The sequence below is a fragment of the Salminus brasiliensis genome, chromosome 4 (assembly GCF_030463535.1).
Source record: "Salminus brasiliensis chromosome 4, fSalBra1.hap2, whole genome shotgun sequence".
NCBI classification, from domain to species: Eukaryota; Metazoa; Chordata; class Actinopteri; order Characiformes; family Bryconidae; genus Salminus; species Salminus brasiliensis.
In genome coordinates, this window is record NC_132881.1 from 2,640,652 (window position 1) to 2,664,708 (window position 24,057).

Here is a 24,057-nt window from a genome sequence, read left to right on the forward strand (position 1 = left end):
TTTATAACTGTGTAATAACACAAGGGTAATCCAGTATCTGCAGTACCTTTCCTTGAGAAAGTCCTCCTGTACTTGACGGAGCTTTTCCCTTCGCTCAGGAATCTGCTCTTTCAGCTCCAGCCAGTCCTGAAGGTGGACATGCTCCTCTTGCAAGCTGTCAGAGACAGACACATCCTCTAAATCAACGTCTGCCTAAAGTTACTTCAGACAGCCAACGGATGTGGACAGTGTGGACAGAATGGACGTACTGATGGATAAATGGATATCAAAGTTCAACCTTCATAAAGGAAGATGAAAGGTGTGCAATAGGGGGCAGGTATCATGAACCACAGTATTTCCATTTTCTACACTGATCAGCCATAACATTAAAACCACCTGTAATATGTGAAGGCCACGAAAACAGCACTGACCCATGAAGTCATGGACTCCACAAGACCTCTGAAGGTGTCCTGAGAAATGTGGCACCAAGACTAACGTTAGCAGCAGGTCCTTTAAGTTCTGTAAGTTGGGAGGTCGGGCCTCCACGAGGCATCAAAGAACCTTAGGTGCCCCTAGGTTTTCACTGTTATTCACTTCACCTGTGGTTTTAATGTTATGGCTCATTGGTGACAGTTTGCTCACACCAGCCGAGCCGACAGAAAGGAATGGGAGAGAGGCGGACCTGTTGAGTTTGAACAAGATGTCCTGCAGTTGCTTGTGGCGTCCTGAGCAGTGAGCTCGAAGGGTGGCCAGCTCTCCCTCCTGCTCCTGCTGCCAGACACACAGCTGAGCCTGGGCCTCTGCATGGATCTGGCCCTTTCTCTCCACACACTCCTTCACCTGGAGGAGGCGCTGCTCTCCTTCCTTAGAAGCCAGGAAACCCTGTAGAGAACACACAATCAGCAGAGTGAAGCCAAAGACATGCCTTGGATGGAAAGACTTTAATAAAAAATAATCTGTAATATTAAACATCTAATCCTTAGGTTATCTTGCAGCATCTCCCTGTACTTTGGAGAAGGGTCTGGCAGCAGGCCTTCAGCGAGAGGCCCCTCTCCCACACCTCCGTATGATATTCTGATCAGTACTCTCTTAAGGTGCTTTGAGGAACCTTCAAAGAACCTTTTTCTTCTAAAAAAATCTTTTCTTGAAGGTTCCTCAAAGCAACTTCAGTTTCAAACTTCAGTTTCAAACTGAAGAACCTCCTGAAGTTCCTCAAAAATCTTATGCTTCTAACTTCCCCAACGTGATGTCGGCACTACCATGCTTTACAGTTAAGATGGTGTTTATTGGATGGGCAGGGATTGGTTTGTGCCACCTAGTTTAATTAACTAATTAATTTATTTATTTATGTAATATAAAAGCTGGTGGGTATGATTTATTAACTGAAAAATGTCTCCAAGGTGAGACACAACTGTATCAAATAAAGGTTCACCACCCACTTGTAGTCTCTGCATGGACGCCTCCACGTCCTGCCTCCTCTCTGGGTTCTCGAAGCACTCGTTCACAGACAGCTGCACATCCTGGAGCCAGTCCTCAAACAGCTGCCACTCATCTAAACCAAAAAACAACAACAACAAAAGGACGATGCTGATTGAAAAAACAAAAAAACAAAAATCAATATAATACAATATAATACAATATTTAAAGGTCTCTGTGGGACAAGATCACCCTTACCTTTAATGGACTGGACGAGGAAGCTCTTCTCCCCCTGCTCTTTCTTCTGACCGATGAGCTCCTGCGTTGTTGTCACGCTGTCTTTCAGACGCTTGCAGTCATTGGTCAGTGCCTCGATGGCTTGAGGTCCAGTCACGCTGGACATAAGAGTGACTTCCTTCATCAAAGAGTCTGCCTGGTCCTCCTGATCCAAAAGCTCCTCAGTAAGGTCCTACAGGACAATGGAAGTGGTAAAAGATCAGAAGGAGCTTCTGACCATTTGCACCTCATCATTGACCAGATTCTGTTTACACTTGTGACCAGATGAGATTGCAATCGTAATTGTCCTGGGGGACAAGTGAAATCCCAATCATTAAAAACACATTTAACTGCTAGGTGTGCTTGACAGGCTCCTTGATTTGACATCCGGTACCAACAGTTCTTATCTCCCTGGACAAAAAAACATATGGTTATACGGGTCAGCAGTGGCAAAAATCCCTGTCTACAGGAAATCCTTCCTATTCTCCTCATTCGTGAGCAGAAGTCAGCAAAGTCCTCTTTGCATGCCACTTTGGTCCATATGTGGATGGTCTGCAGTTCCTTGCGGAGTGCTCTATCAGAAATTGGTGGTGAAGGACCTGCACGGACCTCTAGAAGCAGTTCTCAGTCTGGAAGCGATTTTCATTCACAAGCTGTGAAACCCTTCTGCCTGTTTTTACTAGGACTGTTAAATGTGCAGTTTAGTTTCCTGACTGTAGGTGAATGCCGCTGGTTGGAGTGGTACCTGTAACTGCTGTTGTAGATGAGCTGTATCGTCTGCAGTGACCGCGCTCACTGAGGCCTGGATTCTCTGGATGGCGGATCGACAGGCATTGATCCTCTGAACCAGGTGGGCTCGGACAGTCAGTAGCTCTTGGAAGACTTCCGTGCAGCCGGAAAACACCTCCTTTACTTCCTCTATCTTCTTCTTGAGACCCGTCTCCATCACCTGAGGCAAGAAAGAAAGAGTGAGATATCCTGGAAATATGCTGAAATTCTTGTCTGCTGGAACTGACGGTATGACACAAATGCAAATCAAATCAAAAAAATCAAATCAAATTTTATTTGTCACATACATAGTCATACACAGTATAACTTGCAGTGAAATGCTTTTTTGACAGTCTGCCCACATCAAGCTATACAATAAAAATCTACATTTAAACTTAACTAAACCTTAACTTAATGAAGTAAAGTGCAAAAGTGCAAAAGAAAAATAGAATAAAAATGAAGAAAATAAAAATAGAATAAGTTACATTTAAGTTAAAGAATAAAATATAAAAATATGAAAATAAGCAAAAAAAATACAAAATACAAATATATATACAGAGATGAAATAGTGCGTGTCTGTGTGTGTGTGTGTATATATATATATATATATATATATATATATATATATATATATATATATATATATATATATATATACACACACACACATACACACATATACATATGTACATATTTATCTGTATGTGAGTGTATGTGTGAGTTAAAAAGAAATATTTTCATTATTGTCCGTAGTGTGTTTTCCGTGAGCCATGGTTGTGTATTGTAGTGAGTGAGGGTCCAGCAGACAGAGGCTAGGTTTGGAGTATTCCTTTAACCAAGGGTGGGCAACTGGGGCCAGATTCCAGCACAGACCTACTAAACCTGGCAATTAACAGGTGAGCTGACTCAGGTGTGCTTGACCACCAGGCCCTCCAGGACCGAACAGGGAGCTGTATGTGACCCTTCCTCAGCATTCAAAAACAGCACTAAAACTGGGGAGTGGAATTAGCTCATGCTATACTCTGAAATACTGCCACTGGTGTCCTTATCTCCTGCCAGCCTGCCCACCTATATCCCTCAGTACAGCACTCCAACACTCTTGTGTATTACTGCGCAAGCAACAATGAAGTCAGGACAGAATGAGAAATGACCTGTAGCTCCAGTGGAGCCTCTTTGCTCTGCAAAAGGTCTTGGATCTCCAGAGACTTCCTGTGGAAACGCTTGATATTCTCCTCCTGCGTCTGGATCTCCTCCTAACAAAATAAAAACACTAGTATTACTAAAAGAAACAATGGAGAGGCAAACCGCTTAACAGATACGTCTAGAGGGGTGGGCATCTTTTTCCGGACCTTCATATGCAGGACCTCCGTTTCAGTGGTAAACGTGTGAGATTGGGCGAGCAGGTTGAGTTTAGCAGCAGCCCAGGCCTCCAGCTCTCCGCCCAGAATCAGCTGCTTCTCCCACACCTCCAAACCCACGCGCAGGTTATCCATATAGGTGTCCGTCTTCTCTGAAACCTACACAGCAGGACACAACTCCTAATTTCCTAACATTCCTTTGAAAGGAGTGGTTCAGTGGGAAAACATATTTACATCATTTACATAATAAGTAAACGACTTGGCTGAAGGACTAGACATGGAGTAAGGGGAAAATGTGTAAATCTGGGTTTAGGAGTATTGATTTTAACCCACTTACATCCAACCAAGAGTCCACCAGAGCATCTGCCTCACTTTCAAACGGCGTTTCCGAGCAGTCAGGGATCTTCTTCAGCTGAGACTGCAGCTGCCGGCACACATTCCGAAAGTCTTCCATCTTCGGACCCAAACTGCTCAAATCGTCCTTTATTCCACAAAGCTGAAAACAAGATTTCAGTATGAGCACAATCCGTACTGCAGGTGACCTCTAGTGGGAAAAACATACTGAGCTATTATATTCGCTGGCCACTTTATTAGAAACCCCTACTCTGTGCTTTCACTCACTGGCCACTTTATTAGAAATATCTTGCTTGTGCTTCCACTTACTGGCCACTTTATTAGAAACACCTACCCTGTGCTTCCACTCACTGGCCAATTTTTTAAGAAACACCTACCCTGTGCTTCCACTTCCTGGCCACTTTATTAGAAACACCTTCCTTGTGCCTTAACAAGTGGTACAGGGTGTTACTGAGTGTTAGACGGTGAACTGTGGCCCACCTTGGTTATGAGGCGCTGCAGGCTGTCTTTACTCATGTAGGAGGCCTGCTCACTCACAGTCTGCTCCGCCTTCTGGAGGGTGCCGCCCAGGTAGCTGCGGCAGCTCTGGAACTTCTTTAGTAGCTCCATTAACCTGCTGCACTGCTCTTGTCTGTCAAACACCACACACACACACACACACACACACAAATATGTGTATATGTATAAATATGTTCTGAGTGGTGGAGAGGTGGAGACGTCTGACCCTCTATGAGCAGCATTTCCGTTCACCTGTCAGTCACAGCTCTCTCCATCTCCTCCCAGAGGGAGTCCAGCTCGTCCCCTCCCAGCCCACGATGCTCCGTATCTGGGGTAACTTTAGAGTCACTTCCCCTGATGGTCTGGAACTCTGGACGAAGGGCGTTAATCTGCATCTCCAAATCACACAGGGCACGTATTCTACCAAACACACACACAGAAACACACACATACACACTTTCAGTTAACTAAACACATTATAGATCCCCTGTGGGTTTCAGAGTGAACAACACACCTCTGCTGCACAGCCGGCATGGTGGGCTCCTTTAGCCCCTGTTTCTCTGCCGCCCCCTGCACCTTCCTCAGCTCAGCCAGCAGAGTCTTCCTCCTTAGCCTGAGGCCCTGACTCTGTTGCTCCTTTCGCAGCTCCTCCTGCCGGATCATCAGGCGGTCTTCTGCATCCTCCGCCCGCTGCACCAGCGCTCCCACCATGTCCAGACACGAGGCTGCATGCCCCTCCCTGGTCACCTCCAGCCTGGCTCCACCCAGCAGCATGTCTAGCTGCGGCGCCTTATCCTTCAGGCTCCCCACACCCTTCCTGATCAGAGACAGTTTACCCCTGCTGTCCTGCAGTTCCGCCACGTCACTGCAGGGGACGCCCTGTACAAACGAGATGTCCTGGTCGACAGTGCGCAGGGACATGAGGAAGCGCTCCAGAGCACGGGCTGCTGCGTCGCTTTTGCGGACCTGCTGCCGGAGATGGTCCAGGCTGGAGCGGTGGGTCAACACCACCTGAGTCAGAGGGGAACGGTCCCGCAGGTCAAGGTTGCTGGGCTCTGAGTCGAATCGTGACAGGCGGTCCATCTGTGTCTGGATGCTCTCATCCAAGTCCTGGAAAGGACAAAGCAAGACAGGTCTAATGCAGCACAAATTAGAGTGAGGAAAATTTCTGCTGAACAATCTCAGGTTGATCAGACCACTAGAGGGCACTAAACTATTGAGTCTAAAAAGAATAGGAGTATTTACACATTGCTGTCAATAGTTTGTCCCTCTACAGAATAGCATAAAATCAATATTGTCCTCAGTCTTGACATTCAGACTGAGGACTTCTTTATGTAATACATTCTTTTGGTGTCCCCAAAGTTCCTGCACAAATGCCAGGAAACCATTCAATTTGCAAGAATCACTGGTTCGAATCCAAGGTTATTCTGCCTGCCATCAGCAGCCGAAGCCTGTGAGAGCACAACTAGCCAAGCTCTCTACAAGTGGGTAGACTGATCGCTCTCTTCCCACATCACTGCAGTGTGGCACTAGCTGGCAGAGGCATCTGTAAGCTGGGGAACTAGGTGCTTTCCTCAGAGCACTTTGGTTGCCTGGTGACATTGGCGGTGGCTGGTTGCTCATGTGTTGGAGGAGGCATGTGTCCGCCCTCACCATCTCAGTTTCGGAAGCATTATATGTCATTGGAGGAGACACTACTTTGGGTAAATAAACAAACAATGTAGTATGCAAAAAAGCATTCAAAAGTTTGGGCACTCCAGATCACCAGGTGCAGGCTCTCTCCACAAATCCATTCAGAACTACCTCTGGCTCTTTACCTTCTCTGAGTTAACCCACTCATCCAGCCCGACCTGCTGGAAGACTGATCACTGGGGGTCCCCTCTACCTGAGTCAGACCAGCTGCCACCTACCAGTCCGACCACGATTCCCCCACCACCACCCATGCCAGACCAGCTGCACACCCTCTTGTACCACTGCTACCTGCCTAAACATCATCCACAATCTGTGGAGAGACCCCCAAAGAGTCTCTGAACTGAGAACTGAGGGTAACAGTGGCAGGAAAGCTCCCTAAGGGCACCAGGATGAGGAGCCAAGACGCAGAAGGGGAACCACACCAGGACAGTGGCATGTCCTACCTTAACCTCTTTGAGGACGTTGCTGTTAACCAGTGTGTATCCTTTAACGTCTTTGGGTTCTTTGATGAACTTGTCGAGGTGCTCGGAAATCTCGGCAATGTGGTGCTCGATAGAATCCATGAGCTCCAGAGCAGAACCCAGAGAATCAACCCTGAGAAAGAGCACAGATCATAAACACACATACACACACGCTCAGAGCCAAGGCACATGATGGCTGCTGCAGAACACTGTGGTTTGAGTAGATCTTGTGATCCTGGAGCTGTAATGAAAGCAACGCATTGAGCTTAATCAGAGCCTTGTGCCTCCATTGTATACACTATATGTCCAAATGTTTGTGGACACCCCTTCTAATGAGTGTATTTAGTTACTTTAAGTTGCCCCCACTGATGTGCAAATAGTCCCTGTAGAGAAGTACTGCCAATACAATAGGACTCTCTGGAGCAGTTAATATTATGACCCTATTGGCACCATGCTGCCTAATGCCAGGCATGGGCTAGAGGGGTATAAAGCCCCCCAGCATTGAGTTGTGGAGCTGTGGAAGATCTTTGCTCTCTGGAATGATGGACGGTGCTCCATTCAGTACTTCTGAGATGAATTGGGGATGAGTTGGGGAGTTGGGGATGAGGTGGGGTGGGGATCATCCAACATCCTGACCTCATTAATGCTCTTGTCGCTGAATGCAATCAAATCCTAATAGCAATGCTCTAAAATGTAGTAAAAAGCTTTCCCTAAACAGTAAAGACAGTTGCTCCAACATAAGTAGGACAGACTCCTTTTTTCTGAGAAGAAACAATGAATAACCAGGTGTCCCTATACTTTTGTCCACAGTGTAGAATCTGCATCAGAGTATTTATGACCCCAGGACCCTGGTAACTGAAGGTTCTAGAGCGTACCTGCTCTGCAGCTGAGCTCTCTGTTCTCTGCACTTGAGCGTGAGCTCAGCCCGGTCCTGCTCCACCCCTCTTTCATTGAACTGGACACACTGGGAGCACTGCAGCTCATACTCCGCCCACAGAGACTCCGTCTCGTCTCTCAGAGCCTGAAGCACAAAAAGTCAGAGCATGAAAACGTATTCGGGAAAACGTGGAATCCTGTTGTTCCAGGAGTCCGGACCAGCTTGGCCGTACCTTTAATTCTCTGAGCCGCTTTCTCAGGTCCGTGGCTGATTCTGAAGGCCGGTCTCCCAGCATGCTCTGCTCATTCCTGTTCAGCTGAGCTTGAAGGGCAAACCTGGAGCTTCTGTACCTGCAAAAGGTCACCAGCAACAAGTCAAGCCGCTACGCTAAGAAACACAAGCACATTTCAACAATCAGCTTCACTCGGGCCTGATGTACCTGTCCTCCTCCGTGCTCGTCTGCTTCATTATCTCCTTCCTGTCCACGGGTTTGGGCCGCTGGGTTGAGACCGGAGCGACCTGCAATGCAACCTGTACATCAGTGCTGCTGATCAACATTCACAAACTCCAAACCACAAGGGTTCTTCTAGCAGCTGCTCAGGACTGGCCCAAGCCTTCATGGGGCTCTAAGAAGATTTTCATTTGGGGCCCCCCCAGTACCACCACCTCAGCATCAGATGCTTCATCATTCCATAGGCTGCACTGTGTGTGTAACGTACCCACTATTATTAGCATTGTCTGCATTTGCCCAACAGTGGCAGCAGCCAGCAGCAGAAATTGATTAACCTAGTATTGGTGAGCCAACTATGGCTGATGCCTTGGGCCGGCTCAGCATAAGCATTTACACACTCAGTGTCCAAGATCTGGCTGTTCATCAGTACCTCTGGAGCGGTTGTTTCTGAAGTTTTCTCCACAGAAGCTGTGAACATTTTTGGTGGTGAGGACTCTTTTTTCTGTTCCATGGGAATTCTGGCACAGAGGGGGGAAATGAACAAAAGGTAAATGAGAGTCTGGAATATGTCAGCAGATTTCAAACAGCAGAGACAGAATTTGTTAGAACAACTGTCAAATTCAGGAGAAATATTATTGAACTACAGTTGGACTTTTTTTTAGTTAAGTAGTCGGGTTTTTGGATTTTTTCCCCAAAACAATATTCCGACTCAGAGGGAATTTACTTAACTTCAATTATATTTTTTTAAGCTATAAGTTGGGTTCAGGAGGAAATCTGTTGGAGTACAGTTGGATTTTTTTAGGCTACAGTCGGGTTCAGGAGGAATTCTGTTTGGCTACAGTTGGATTTTTTTAGGCTACAGTCGGGTTCAGGAGGAATTCTGTTGGAGTACAGTTGGATTTTTTTGAGATACAGTCTCAATTTCTTAACGTTGGAAGGTCAGGTTCAGGAGCCATATTTCTACTGTCGAATTTAAAGTTGTAGTTGCGTTCAGGAGGGTTGTAAAGTTCTGGAGGATCAGAAGGAATTTCATCAGAAAGCAACTGAAACCGCTTAAAATGTCTTGGTGGATTTGTTTTAGATAGAGTCGGGTACAGTTCGAATTTTTTTATTCAATAGTTGGGTTTAGGAGAAATTTTACTAGGCTTTTTTGTAGTCAGGTAGTAGCTGTAGTCAGCTTCTGAAGATTTTTTTTGAGTTACTGTCAGGTTCAGACTCAAATTGTCCCAGACTACAGTCTAGCATTCTCTTTTGGCTTCTTTTTTGTCTCTGTCTTACCCAGCGTCTGGTGGTGGTGGAGTGTCCCGGTCTCCGCTGAACTGACGCTGGATGGCAGCGAGTCTTTTCTCACACTCTCGGAGCTGAGCTTGTGCCAGCCTGTGGGCGTCCTCTGGGCTCAAGGTGTCACAAAGCTCCTTCAAGGCCTCCAGCTGCTGCCCAGCCTGAACCAGACTGCCATCATCAGAAAAACAGGCCTGGAGGTGCGTGAATGGGGAGATATGGGGAGGATCAGATGAAGCACTTCAAGTTGAAGGACTTCATTAGTACTTAGGCAGTACAGTTAAGTTAAGTGAGGTGGGGCTTCCATGAGCATCATGGAATACCCATGACCCTGTCGCTGGTTTACCGGTTGTTCTTCCTTGGAGCACTTTTAATAGGTACTGACCACTGCATACCAGACAAACCCTGCCTGATGTTTTGGAGATGTTCTGATGACCCAGTCGTCTAGAACACCACAGTTTGGTTCTTGTCAAAGTGTGTCTGATTCTTACACTTGTACATTTGTCCTGCTTTTAACAACACATTGCCCTAAGTGTAGAAGCTTTTTATGAAATCTGAGCAGACATTTGAGTTTTGAGGCTCAGTTTATACCTGGCATTAGTCACCTGGCCCACCTTCTGTGGTTGCATCTGAACATTCGGGTACATCTGGCCACACCAGCCAATCTCAAGAATGAAACAACAAGATGCCCAAAGACCAAGAAAAACACAAGGAGCCTACCTCCCACTGTGTTCTGACTGACTGGGCAAAGAACTCCATGTCCTGGAGCTGGGATGGGGTGCAGAAAGCTTCCATTACTTCAGCAGCCCGCAGGAACTCTCCCAAAAGCTCAGCATCCAGGGCTTTGAGGGTTTCCTGGAAAACATTCACATGCAATATCTTCATGAACCTGATCTAAGTACACATTCAAGGCCACTCACAAATGAATGCAGGGTACTCAAAGCAAAGCAAGCTTACTTCTTTGGCCAACGCCTGCTCCTCAGTTATCCTTTTGTCCTTGAAGATGTTGATTGCTTCTAGAATATGTTCTTGGAGGCAATGCTTGGCCTCCTCAAATCTGTTCCTAGCCAGGGCTTGTGCTTTGGCATAAGCCTCCGTATAGGCTTGAGGGGGAGCCTGGGCCAGGGATGGTGGTTTGATCCGAGGAGCTGACTGTGGGGCCTGCTCCGACACTGAAGACTGCAGCTTTTGTGAAACCTGAACTTGAGGTTGTGTCTGGGGAGCTTGGCTTCGAACTTGAATTTGAACTTGAGGTTGTGTCTGGGGAGTTTGGCTTTGAACTTGAGGCTGCGTCTGGGGAGTTTGGCTTTGAACTTGAGGCTGCATCTGGGGAGTTTGGCTTTGAACTTGAGGCTGCGTCTGGGGAGTTCGGCTTTGAACTTGAGGCTGCGTCTGGGGAGTTTGGCTTTGAACTTGAGGCTGCATCTGGGGAGTTTGGCTTTGAACTTGAGATGGAGCTTCAGCTTTGTTATGTGCCAGCTGTTGCTGTCGAACTTGAGCTTGCTGTGGAGCCAGACCTTGGGATCTTACTGGGGCTTGAGATGATGGTGGTGACCATGGCTGGTGAGCCACTGGTTGAGAGACTTTCTGAATCATTTTCTGAGACTGAACTTGGGATTGTGGCCCCGGCTGGACAGGCCCCCAGTGCTGAGGAGGGCTTTGTGGTCTCAGATGTGCCTGATGTTGAGCATGCGGGTACTGAGATACGGATCCCTGGTCTTGCGTTTGAACCCTCTGGTAACTATGGCTGATCACCTCAGGTCTGACAGGTCTCCAGTGCTGTGATGGAGCGATTAGCTGAACTGGGCTTCGAGGTCTCATTTGTGCATAAGGCGGTGACAGCGGTTCAGGTCTTATAGAGCCCCACTGCTGTGGTTGCATTTGAACATTCGGGTACATCTGGGACTGAGAATGAGGCTGGACTTGCACTTGACCTAAGCTCTGGACACTGGAGTAAGTCTGGGTCATGGAACGTCCTCCTAACGATGCCCATTGCTGAGATGGTGGATATGGTTGGGCTTGCATTAGTCCCTGGGCCTGGACCTCATAATAGCCTGGATGAGCGACTACCTCAGGGGAAACTGGCCTCCACTGTGGATGCTGGACAGGCACCTGTGGTTGCACTACACTTTGGGGTTTAAGCTGAAAATTAGCTTGAGCCTGACCTATTACCATTATTTGGGATTGAGGTGGAACTTGGATTTGTGGTGGACTTTGAGGCATGGTGATGATTCGTGGTTGGATAGGGGCTGTCCTTCTGGGCTGAGCAGGTGCTATTGTGGCAGGCTGTAATTGATCCTGAGGTACAGAATGTCGTGCCTGACTTTGGGTCATTATCTGGGGCTGTGTGAGTACTGGAGGATGCCTTTCGGTCTGGGTCAAGTTTTGTTGAGCTTCTCCCATTTCTTTAAGCTCTTGCTGACTTTTAGACATAACTGGGAGTTGGGCCTGAGCCATGGCTGGTGGTTGCCTTTGGACCATGACTTGTGGACGAATTGGGGACATGGGTTGTGGTTGGACTTGCTGTGTAGTTTGTGCCTCTGGTTTCTTCTGGGTCACAGTTAGTGTCTGAATGAATGCAGTTGTCTGTGGTAACGGATGCTGTTGGATCATCACTTCTACTGGACTTGCCATAATGGGTTGAGGCTGTTTCATTGGCTTAGTTGATGCCATAGCTTGTGGGTGTGCTTTTGGCAGCATTTGGGCTGGAGGTTGCTGCTGCTGGACCTGACTCACTTTGACTTGCATCACAGGTTGCTGCTGCTGGACCTGACTCACTTTGGCTTGCATTACAGGTTGCTGTTCCTGGACCTGATCCAGTTCATCTTGTTTCACAAGCTGTTGTTGCTGGACCGGACTTCCTTTGGGTTCTGAGACAGGTTGCTGTTGTTCAATTTGACCCACTCTTGGTTTTGCCATAGACTGTTGATGCTGCTCTTTACTCAGTTTAGCTTGAGTCTGAGTAACCATTTTGACCTGAACTTGGCTTCCATCAGTTGCAACCATGGTAGTTACTGTGGACTGTGACTGTGCTTCAGAAATCACTTTACCGTTGTCCTCTGTCACAGGATGAGCAATGGCCAAAACGTCTGCTTGGACCTTCTTCTGAATCCAAGGTCTATTCTCTGAACGTGCCTGAGACTTCCGTACTTTAACTGGCTGCTGGGGTGGAGACGGCTGTTGGCTTGCACCCTGTGGCTGCACTTGCACATGCTGCTGTTGATGCCGAGTCTGTTGCTGAATGTCCGGTTGTGCCTGTTGTGAACTCAGCGGAGTTTGTGGTTTTGGTACCTGCTGCACCGTAGACGTCTTAACCGCTCCTTTAGGATCACGTTGTTCTTGCTTCTTAGATTCATGTATTGTCTCAGCTTTTGCCTGATCTTTGGCCACTGGCTGTGCTTGGCCATGGCCCTTAGATTTACCCTGATGTTGGGAGTCTTCCGTTGACTCTTGAGACAGTGCTTGAGTTTGAGTGTAGGCTTGTTGAGGAGAACTCTTCTTCTCCTCTTGGTATTCTTGCACAACAATCATAGGCACAGGCTGAACTTGAGGTTGAGTTTGAGAAACAGCAGCTTGGTCAGTATGCTGGGAGTCTGCTTGGTCTGCATTTTCAGAGGCAAGGGAAGGCTGGGTGGTGCTGCTTGTTTGAGACTTCTGATTTTCTGTCTCCTTCTCCTGGACAAAGATCTTTTGTGGAGGCTGATGGCCTGTAGGGCTTCTGTCTCTGCGAGCTCCCAAAGAACTGAGCATCCCTACAGCTTCCTGTTGAGAAATGTACATGGCAGGGTTCAGCAGGAATGAAGCGAGTACTAATCAAACCACCAGCCCATCTTGGTCTTGGTTGACTTGCATGTTTATCAATGTTTAAAGACAGACCTGCGATTGTGCAACAGCGGCCCGAACTCGGTCCTGCATGGTTGAGGCGAGGAGGTACTGCAGAGGTGAGTTCTTCTGCCCCGACATCACCATCACCTGCAGGTCCTGTTCCTCCATCACCACTTGACCCTCGAGCTGCAGGCCTCGAGAAATCAGTAACTGAAAGAAAGGAAAGACAGAAATAGTCACCCAGGACCAGATGTAGTGAGGTTGGGGGCACTAATTTGAGACAGTTCTGAGGCAACCACTAACCAGTTCCATAGCAACCACCTAGCAACACATACAGCCACTTGGCACCATCAGAGCTATCACCTGGAATACCATAGCAGCTACCTAGTGCTACCAAATTAACTATTTTAGCAACCACCTGCAATACCTAGCAACCACTAAGCAGCACCATAGCAACCATGAGGTATACCAGAGAAGCACTATAGTAACCACCTAGCAATCATTTGCCAAAATCATAGCTACCACCTGGGATAACACAGCAACCGCATAGCAACAAATATGACCAACCTCATATGGACCACCTGCAATAACACAGCAGCTGCCTAGCAACCACTAAGCAACACCATAGAAACAATATAGGATACCAGAGCCACCACCGAGCAGCAACATAGTAACCATCTAGCAACTACCTGGCAACCACTTGGCAACATTACAGCTACCACCTAGGATACCACAGCAACCACCTAGCAACACCATAGCAACCACCTTGCAACACCATAGCAACTACCTGTGATACCATAGTAACTGCCTAGCAACCACCTAGCAATTACCAGGCAACACCATAGCAACCAATTAGCAACACCGTTGCATCCACCTTGCAACGCTATATCACCCATCTTGCAACTACGTCGGAACACCATGTCATCTATATGAGAGAGCAGCACCACAGTAACCATCTAGCAGCCTTAAAAGCAACTACCCAGTATACCATGGCAACCACCTTACAAAAAACACCTAAGCTGTGCAACCATGATGTGTTACCCTCAGGAAATGCACCTTTACAGTTAACATGCTATCTCTTATTTACTCATTTCACCAGGTGCCGAGCGTGTTGACGGCGCCTTAAAACCCTGCATCCTGAAAGCGCCATGAGAACCACAAAGAGCAAGGTAACCAAAACATCATTCTCAGGAACAGAGGAAGGAATTACCCGGGTGCTTGCGTCTTGCCCTCTTTGATGTTTGTGTGCTCTTTCCTTTAGGAGCTGATAAAACACTCTGGCTTCAGCCTCCCAGTGCAGAAGTTCAGCCAGACGCCCGTCCAGGCCACTCACGCTCTGCTGCAACTCCTCACACACCTGCATGGCCTCGCAGAGTGTCTGCAGCACCTGAGCACATGAACACAAACACAAACACGTGAGAAGATCACATTCTAACAGATCAAGTATCCTTATCTATGTGGTGTTTATGACACGAGGTGAGATGTGGTTGGGTTTTCATATTCACCTCGGGAATGGCCTGTTTCAGTCTGTTCAGCGTTTCAGCTGAGCACTCAGGCGAAGGAGAGACGGAGTCCAGGTCAACATCCTTTATTTTGTTCATCATGAACTAGAAAAGAGAAACACCATCATTAAGTCATCAGTCATGCTTCTCGTCAACTTGTGCTCACCATTATAATTAACATAATACAACAAAAACGTTGGATCTCCGGTGCGGTTTTTCACTTTTTGACAGAAAGGTTGTTCTTTACATCGTGTCAAAATTGTATTGAAAATTGAACAATAAAAATGCTCCAAAATGACTTCCATTGCATTGACGTCCATTGAAAGGCAGCCCCTTAAACCCTTTAAACCCTTTATGTAATCCTGCACTTCATTACTGTCATGATTTCTATCAGTTCAATAAGCCCTAAAATAGAACCCTGTGGGACTCCACAAAAGCCGGTAAGCTAAAAGACTACATGGTAGTTTCTGCTTCCGTTCGTATCAATATCTGAATCATTTATCTAGGGGTTAAGAGGTTTCTTTACAGCAGAGGGGTCCAGTGGAATAAGGTTTGCTCTAGTTCGCTATCTACCCACCCTGGAGAGAGCAAGGCCAGTTGTGCCCGGGCCCCGAGAGAGCACAACTGGCCTTGCTCTCTCCAGGGTGAGTAGATGGCATTTTCTCCCCACATCACTCCAGTGCAATGCTGGCCAGCACTGCTGCATTAGAGCTGGGTACACAGCGCTTTCCTCAGAATGCGTGGGTTGCCTGGTGATGGGGAAGAGACGCTGGCTGGTTGTGTAGGGGAGGGGGGGTATGCATGGGTTGGGTAATTGGTGATCCCAATTAGAGGCGAAAATGTCTTGTAAGCATTTTTGGCGATGCAAGGTTTTTGCGAGACCATTACAGACAACTGTAAAAAGACATTCACATTTCAATCCTCTAAAATCCTAAGAAATATTGAGGTTGATGAATCAGGAAATGAGCATCAGAGAACAAGCCAAAACAGTGTACCTGCAACCTCTTCCTGTAAGTGCGAAGTGGGCCGGATAAAACATCTACTGGTTCCTTCAGCAGCTGGTTGGCCTCTCTGACCAAACACTGCAGAGTCTGAGGACTTGCAGGAGCAACACTGGACTGTTCAACAAGATCCTAGGACAGAGATCAAGCCTCACTGTTTAAACAACTTTGTTAAATTTTAATTTAATACTATTTTAGTATTCCACAGCTGCCTTGAGTGAGTCATGTCAACCAGATTTCAGAACCAAAAACATCTGCATTAAAACAACTCTCAAATACATCAGATTCTGAGATTCTTCACTAGGGATCCTCCCTCCACATGCCCCGACATGTAGGTAAATCTGCCTCCAGAGGTGTTAGAGCACAGGAGTAATCAGTGCATTCTGTGAACTATCATGTTTTTCATTACTGTATAAAAGATGTACAAGGCTTTGCTCTTGTTGGATGTGCTATGTTTTTTTCCAAGTGAGCACACAAGCTCATTTGGAGCAGTTTGCATCAGTAAGATCTTATATTATTATATATTTTCTCAATCATATGTTTTTAGTTTTGGATGCTAACACGTTAAACATCTATGAATTATGAGCTTACAAACTGTGTCCTCCTGGCAAAGTCGGCCCACAGCAGGTTGATCCTGCAGAGGTCGTCGGAAAGCGACCGACTGGTTTGTGGATCCGTGATCTCAATCAGGTAGTTTGCCACTTCGTTCAGATGAGCTTGGCGAGAGCTCCACTCTGACATCATCACTGTCGTCACCTAACAAGTCAGAGACATATCGCATTATTACTCCCAGAAATCAAAGATTTTAGGTACTTCCTGTATATATATCACACATATGGGCCAAATTATATATATATATATAATTTTTTTTATATGATGCTTTGTATATATATGTGTGTATGTGTGTAACTATATATATACAAAGCATCATATCAAAATATTATGACCACCCCTGGTTTTGTCAGACAATGTTGTCTGATTTCTTGTGACGTAGATTTAATGTTATATAAAGGTTGCACTGTTTACGTTCTCCAAACAACAATGTCCCAACTTGTCCCAACCTCTTCAATAGATAACACTGCCTCTTGGTCATAAGACTACCTGTTAACAACTTCCCAAAATTCCCATTTTAACATTGCCAGCACCAAAACAATAGGTTGTCACCACCTTGTCACCTTGTTTGCTGGGTTTGCAGCACATAAATAAATAAGCGAGCACACCAGTCAGTTGTTGCAGAGTGCAAAGCCATCACAGGGAAAGGACAGGAATTGACTGATGTCTAACAGGGTACCGGGCGAAGGGTGTCGCTGAAGGGATGTATGGAGTATTGTACATTGAGTGCCTCCCAACAGCATAACAGTGGTGCCCCATGGGCCATTAATGGCAGAGGGTACAGAGCAATCAATGTCCTACTGTGGAGCAGCTAACCTCTGTAATGAACACCTTCCATCACCTAATACTGCAGTCCATGCCAGTCCAGTCCAGGGGTGGCTATTCCGACCATTAAGTAGGTGCTCATAATATTCTGTGTTTATTTAAATATATTTGTATGTGTGGTAGAGAGTACTTCAGCTCGATGTCCATGCCGGTTTGTCTGAGTTCCCTGCTCCAGCCAGGCGTGCAGAGAACTGTAGGTGTCACAGTAGGAATCCCAGGCTGCCAGCACACGTCCCATAGTGCCTTTCACCATCTTCACCTCCTGGAGCGTCCCTGCCGTCTCCGCCTCCAAATCCTTCACCTGACGGCTCACATGACTGGAGTCGCCCGCTAGCAGAGAGAGAAATCCAGCTGAATTTAATAAATGCACTTCAATAGCAGTTACACCTTAACTGGCCACTTTATCGGAAACCCCTGACTTGTAGCTCCACTTTGCTGGTGTTGAGTTAGAGACTGTAGATCATCTGTTAACGCACTGTTTGTGTTAGCCATCCTCTAGAGCTTCATCAGTCAGTTTCAGTGGGCTATCACACACAGCCATCACGCAAACATTCGTAGCGCACGTAACACACACACATACAGTGATCACTAACATACAATGATCACGTACTGCTGAACTTACCCAGAGCAGACTTGCTAGTGTATTTGCTGGCAATGTGCTTCAGTTTGTAGAGAGCTCCTTGCAGCAATGAAGGCAGTTCCTGCTTACTGACAGTCTCCTACCAGAACATTCCAGCATGAACACACACACACACACACACACACACACACATATATATATATTTACACACTGATCATGAAAAATACCTATCTGCAGCAGATCTAGACCCACATCTAGTTTAAGCACATAGAGTGATGTTTAACATATATACACACACTACATGTCCAAATGTTTGTGGACACCACTTCTAACTTTAAATTGCACCCATTGCTAACACAGATGTGCAAGAAGCATTGCCAATAGGACTCTCCAGAGCAGATAAACTACATAAACCTTTTGGCACTATACTGCCTAATGTCAGGCGTGGGCTAGAGGGGTATAAAGCCCCCCAGCATTGAGCTGTGGAACTAACTGGTTCTCTGAAATGATGGATGGTGGTGTTCCATCCAATATAATACATTTTGGGAGGAGTTGGGGTTTGGATGATGAGGTGGGATGGTGATCATTAACCAACATCCCGACCTCACTAACACTCCTGTTGCTGAATGCAATCAAATCCTCACAGCAATGCTCCTCCAAAATCTAGTAGACAGCCTTCTTCCCTGGTCAGTAGAGACAGTCACAACAACAGTAGCAGGGGAAGAAACTCTTTTTTAATACCCTTGATTTTGTAAGAAAAAAAGAACGAGAAGGCGTCCCAATACTTTTGTCCATACAGTGTATGTAAAAATTATGCCAACATGAATCACACACTGTAATGTGTTCACTGTTCCTCACTCACATTCCAGTCGTGAACAAGGACCCGCACGGCCTCCTGGGAAATGTAGGCTCTTTTCCAGGCGCGTAGCTTGACGTTGAGCTGGGCCAGCAGGTCTAGGACTGTGTGCCTGTGCTCCTGGTACTCCAGTTTAATGCCGTGGTACTTGGCGCTCACGCGAACACTAGTGAACCTGACACACACACACACGCACACACGTAAACACACACTTAGACTCATATATGATATATACATGCACAAAAATAAGCATTTCAATAACCTCTCAATGCTGTTATTCACATAATTTAAATGTAGTGTCATTAGTCTAATGTTATATAGAGGTTTACAGGTAAAGCCACACCCCCAAGCACAGCACTGTATCTGTCAGGTCCACCTTAAACAATATGACCTGATGTAGCCTCGACTATGAGAGGATTAAGAACAGTAAGTTACTGTAAAGTCAATTACTGACCTTCGCTTCATCTCCTCCAGCTTGTCTGTGGGAACCAACATCTCCCCGTATTCGTCCATGTTCTGGAAAAGCTGGAACGTCTTCATGTGGTGGGGCATCTCGTCTACACACACCTACCAAACACAGAAATGTATACAAATATATACAATTTTACATTTACAGTATAAAAATATAATATCAGAATATTATGACCATCAACCTAATAGTGGGAATAACCACCCTTGGCTCGAATGACGCTAATGAGACATTAGGTAATGGATGGTGTTCATTATAGAGGTCAGCTGCTTCACAGGGGCGTGCTGATTGCTCTGTACCGCTTGCCTCAGTGGGGAGCTCATGGATTATGGATTTGTCTGTGTTGCACCAACCTTAAGGAGCTCTTGTTTGTCTCGCGCCTCCTGGGCAGCCCGGCCATGGTCCTGAGGATCATCCTCTGCGTCTGCTAAGGCCTCTTCCACCCTCAGCAACCAGCGGCCCACGGTGTCCAGAGGAGCAGGCAGACTCAGGTCCAGCTCAGTCTTATACTCCCGCAGCTACAGCCGAAACACACAATCACCTTCAATGTCCAGTCATGTAAAACCTCCAGTATCCAGCTGTGGTTATTACAGCTACTAATACAGGAGATATGGTAGAAGACCTCCATGAGCTTCATTCATAAGATCTGCTGGAACTTCTGGGTAGTTACTCATCATGCATAAAGGAAATGCTAAGGTGGCTATGGGCTAACTGTATGCTAGCTACTTTTTTTTGCTTTTCTGTGTTTTGTTATAGAAATATGTTGGTGGATGTTGCACAACGGATAACACCAGTACCTGACAGTGAGCTCCACACCATGTGGGATACTGGGGCTTGATTCATGGTCTGGGTGGTTATGCTGCGCTACACCAGTAAAAGTCCCTGGGCAAGACTCCTAACACTGCTTGTATTTACAGGGGTGGGCCAATATAAAGTCTCTCTGCTCTTCAATGTGGTACGAAGTTCACATACTGATATGACTTCTAACCTTTTCAGCGAGGGAATCCCAGGCATGCCGGAGAGCCCTCTGCTCCTCGCTCAGGCGAGGCGTCCGCTTCATTGCCGTAAGGAATGGCATCACGGGCCGCCGCTGTTCATTAAAGGATACCACAAACGTCTGGAAGACCTTAAAGCAGGAGGCCAGAGTTTATTAACTCACTGACGGACGATGCAAGATCATCATACGACTACAACCTCTGAGACAGCGCTGAAGCTTGTCCTTTTAATTTGATTGACTTACATGGTATCTCTCTGCATAGCTTTCGCCCTCAGTGGAGTCCCACCCCTCAAGCAGCTCCTGATAGGCCTGCTCCAGCCAGCGGGTCACTTCCTGAGCCTTCTGATTGGACGAGGTCTGCGGAAAAAGGTCATGGCAATCAATCAGTCAATGAGTCAAAGAACCAGTCAATTAATCTGTCTATCTATTAGAACCTGACTGATATATCAGTTGGCCAGTGATATTGACTCTTAGGGCAACCCCCCTTTTTTTTAAGGAGACACGAACATTATGAAGGACCGGGCTCTTATAAATGCCCATGATACAAAAAACGATTCTTTGAAAGCATTAGAACGTGATGGCTAACACACTTTGGACTCTTTGTATTTCATTAGAGTGTGAATTTACAGACAGTGGACTGGAGCAATGAGGGAAATTTGGAGGTTGAGGTCTTGGTTGCTTCGGCTCTGCACAGTAAAGTGGACTGGAATTGAACCACTGACGACACTTCACAGCGTGAAAATGCTGATTGGTGGCAGCATCTGTGCGTCTGTAGAGAACATGGCACAGTAATATGAGCACAGTGGGAGTGGAGTTCTCTTGGACGGGAGCGGTCAGAACTTTAAACCCTCTGGCTCTCTTTCAGCAAAGCTGCTCAAGACCTTGCCTGTAAACCGATGCCACTGTATAGAGGTCACCTCTTCTAATGGAGCTACAAATAAACAAACCAACAAACAGTGGTTACGGTTGTTGATGTCTATATGTAATAAATCAAGCTTGGCACGATTGGCATGATTGCCGGTGTCACAAGGCCTGGTTTGAGTGTTTCTAGAACTTCTGATCTTCTGGGACCTTCAGCACAACAGTCAATGGTGAGGGAAAGAATCACATCCAGTGAGCGATAGGGTGAGGGAGGTCAACAGAGAATGGTCAGACTGGTTGGAGCTGACAGAAAGGCTACAGTAACTCAGATATCCACTCTGTCCAGCTGTGGTCGGCAGAAAAGCATCTCCGAATACACAGCGCCACCTCCAACTCTGAGGAGGACGGGCTACAGCAGGTTCCAAATCTGTCAGCCAAGACCAGAAAGCTGAGGCTGCAGTGACTCAGGACACAGGCTCCCAAACACTGGACAGTTGAAGACTGGAGAAACGTAGCCTGGTGTGGTGCATGTGGATTTCTGCCAAGGCTCACAGATGGCCACATGGGTCCGAATCTGGGGCCAACAGCATGAATCCACGGACCCAACCTGCCTTGTGCCAACTGTCCAGGCTGGAGAAGGTGGTGTAACAGACTGGGTAACGTTTTTTTCAGAGTACTGCTGCTGACCATGTTCAACCCCTTGAAGCCAGATTCTATTATGAGAATGTTCTGAGGCTAATCCGAACCTCAGGAACCTCAGGAAGACTTTCTCTGGACTTTCGGCTTGAATGGAAAAGAAGGATGGACGAGAGAGGACAGACAGATATAAGCAGGAGAATAGAGAGAGAGAGAGAAGGAGAGGGAATCAGGAAAGCACTGAAGGTACCTGTCGGAGTGGAGAAGTGGCAATAGCAGGGGTGAAGTTGCTGGGTAGGTTGACAGGAGAGAGGCACTCAGGAGGAGGAACGTACTCACCCTTCAGCAGAAAGAGAGAGAGAGAGAGATGAGTGATATGAGACTGTGCCTGTGAAGCTTTTCAGCAAGTTCAGGAAACATGGCAGATACCTGCATCTCTTCATCAGCAGGGGTTTCTTTGGAGTACTGCAGGAACTGAGCCACGTAGGTCATGATGGACTTCTCATCTGGGTCTCTTACATCAACATCTGAGAGACACAGAGAGAGAAAGAGAGAGAGAGAGAGAGAGTAGTACACTATGTCTACACATTCCACGGCTACAAGCTAATCAATGTTCTTCAGTTCTTCTGACCTGCTGGATCCAGCAGTCGAGGGATGCGTAGTTCTCTCTCAGCGATGCGGAAGGCCTCCTCCAGGTTCTGCCTGTTGGTTCTGCTTCTGGCTTTGGACAGGTCAACCAGGTCTGGCCTCAGAGCGTAGAGGATGGCCAAGAAGACCACACCACTCCTCCAACTAGCCTTGAAGTCCTTCACATTCAGCGTGCAGCCAGCCCTGCAACAGAGAGAGGTAATAACACTAACACTTCAAGCAGATGCTGGATCGGATCAGGAATTCTAAAGCCTCGTCAGACCACGAGACCCAATTTTGAGGGCGTCCATGCGACTTAAACATTGCTGTGCCACTGTACCCCTCTGTCTGTTCAGCCCAGACGGGATAGCATTCTTCGCCCCATGCATTGATGAGCCTCGGGCGCCCCAGCATCCAGTTGTTGGTTGGTGGTCCGTCCATCCTCGCACTATCAACAGTAAATACTCACTGCTGCTCACCTGCTAGCTTTGTCAACACAGTTGTCTGACCATAACAATCTGACGCTTGTCAGAGTGGCTCAGGTCTTCAAGCTGCCCCTTTCTCCCACATCCAACTCATCAACTACGAGAGCTGACCGTTCAATTACCATCTAACAGATCCCTGACCTTTACAAAATTTGGAAATATGGAATAAAACATCTATTAATGGACACATTGCTCCAATATTAGTGCATTAAAGCCACAATCTACAAAAGCAAAAGTAGTAATTGGGTTTAGTTGAGCAGAATTTAGCTGCGGGTTCAGAGTGGCTCTGCTCTACTCACTTGTGGCACTGCTCTCTAACCCATAACAGCAGGGCTTTCTTGGCCGAGACGCGGAAGCGTGCGTGCAGTGGTGAGCCGCGAGGCGGCACTGGGCTGCTGCGGGTGCTGCTGCTGGTCGAATAAGTGTCCAGGCTGGCCAGAGACTCCAGAGATGATTGGCGAGAACTGAAGGACAATGTGCTGGCCAGCTCCTCAATCTGAACAGAGGGTCAAAAAGTAAGGAAAGACCATTGTGTTCACACCTATACCTATTAGTAACCATCTATACCCATCAAATCTATTTGCATCCGTACCCATCCATACACATTCACCTCCACCCATACCTGTCTCCATCAATAGCCGTCTATACCCATCCAAACACATCCATTTCCATCTTTACCATCCCTATATCTATCCCTATCCCAATCCATACCTATCCCCATCCCAATCCACACCATCTCCATATCTATCCTCACCCATACCCATCCCAATCGATACTCATCTATAGCTATTCCCTATCCATAGCCATCTATCCCCATTCATACACAACCATTTCCATCTTTACCATCTATCCCCACCCATCCCCATCCCAATCCATAACATCCCTATCCTAATCCATACCTATCCCCATCCCAATCAATACCAGCCATAGCTATCCCCTATCCATAGCCATCTATCTCCATTCATACGCAACCATTACTATCTCCATATCTATCCTCATCCATAGCCATCTATACCCATCCATACACATTCATTTCCATCTTTACCATCCCCATATCAACCCTAACAAATACCCATCCATAGCTATCCACGTCCATTTCCATTCCCATATCTATCTCCACCCATACCCATCCCAATCCATACTCATTCATACCTATCCCCATCCATAGCCATCTATCCCCATCCATACACGTCTATTTCCATCTATACCATCCCCATACCTATCCCCAACCATCCTATCCATACATATCCTCATCCACAGCCATCTATTACCATCCATATACATCCATAGCCATCAATACCCCCATATCTATCCCCACCAATTCCATCCATACCTATCCATAGCCACCTATACCCATCCATACACATCCT

General features: G+C 46.8%; 1 protein-coding gene across 1 annotated transcript in view; it reads right to left on the reverse strand.

Moving 5' to 3' along the window:
• syne2b (spectrin repeat containing, nuclear envelope 2b) overlaps positions 1–24,057 on the reverse strand; it is a 123,356-nt gene that overhangs the window by 88,477 nt on the left and 10,822 nt on the right. Inside the window, exons 6-40 of the mRNA XM_072677330.1 lie at positions 22,987–23,183; positions 22,207–22,406; positions 22,005–22,102; positions 21,826–21,915; positions 20,322–20,435; positions 20,070–20,207; positions 19,435–19,599; positions 19,067–19,179; positions 18,619–18,787; positions 17,799–17,895; positions 17,307–17,506; positions 16,331–16,495; positions 15,734–15,871; positions 14,742–14,843; positions 14,447–14,623; positions 13,288–13,446; positions 10,369–13,173; positions 10,132–10,266; positions 9,409–9,605; positions 8,561–8,648; positions 8,119–8,198; positions 7,912–8,029; positions 7,678–7,823; positions 6,785–6,935; positions 5,164–5,759; positions 4,902–5,069; positions 4,632–4,782; positions 4,135–4,293; positions 3,789–3,956; positions 3,591–3,692; positions 2,417–2,620; positions 1,654–1,864; positions 1,419–1,531; positions 662–861; positions 47–154 (exon numbers count right to left, since the gene is read on the reverse strand). Coding sequence (XP_072533431.1) covers positions 47–154; positions 662–861; positions 1,419–1,531; positions 1,654–1,864; positions 2,417–2,620; positions 3,591–3,692; positions 3,789–3,956; positions 4,135–4,293; positions 4,632–4,782; positions 4,902–5,069; positions 5,164–5,759; positions 6,785–6,935; positions 7,678–7,823; positions 7,912–8,029; positions 8,119–8,198; positions 8,561–8,648; positions 9,409–9,605; positions 10,132–10,266; positions 10,369–13,173; positions 13,288–13,446; positions 14,447–14,623; positions 14,742–14,843; positions 15,734–15,871; positions 16,331–16,495; positions 17,307–17,506; positions 17,799–17,895; positions 18,619–18,787; positions 19,067–19,179; positions 19,435–19,599; positions 20,070–20,207; positions 20,322–20,435; positions 21,826–21,915; positions 22,005–22,102; positions 22,207–22,406; positions 22,987–23,183 — 8,222 coding nt within the window. The remainder of the gene's footprint in view (positions 1–46; positions 155–661; positions 862–1,418; positions 1,532–1,653; positions 1,865–2,416; positions 2,621–3,590; positions 3,693–3,788; positions 3,957–4,134; positions 4,294–4,631; positions 4,783–4,901; positions 5,070–5,163; positions 5,760–6,784; positions 6,936–7,677; positions 7,824–7,911; positions 8,030–8,118; positions 8,199–8,560; positions 8,649–9,408; positions 9,606–10,131; positions 10,267–10,368; positions 13,174–13,287; positions 13,447–14,446; positions 14,624–14,741; positions 14,844–15,733; positions 15,872–16,330; positions 16,496–17,306; positions 17,507–17,798; positions 17,896–18,618; positions 18,788–19,066; positions 19,180–19,434; positions 19,600–20,069; positions 20,208–20,321; positions 20,436–21,825; positions 21,916–22,004; positions 22,103–22,206; positions 22,407–22,986; positions 23,184–24,057) is intronic.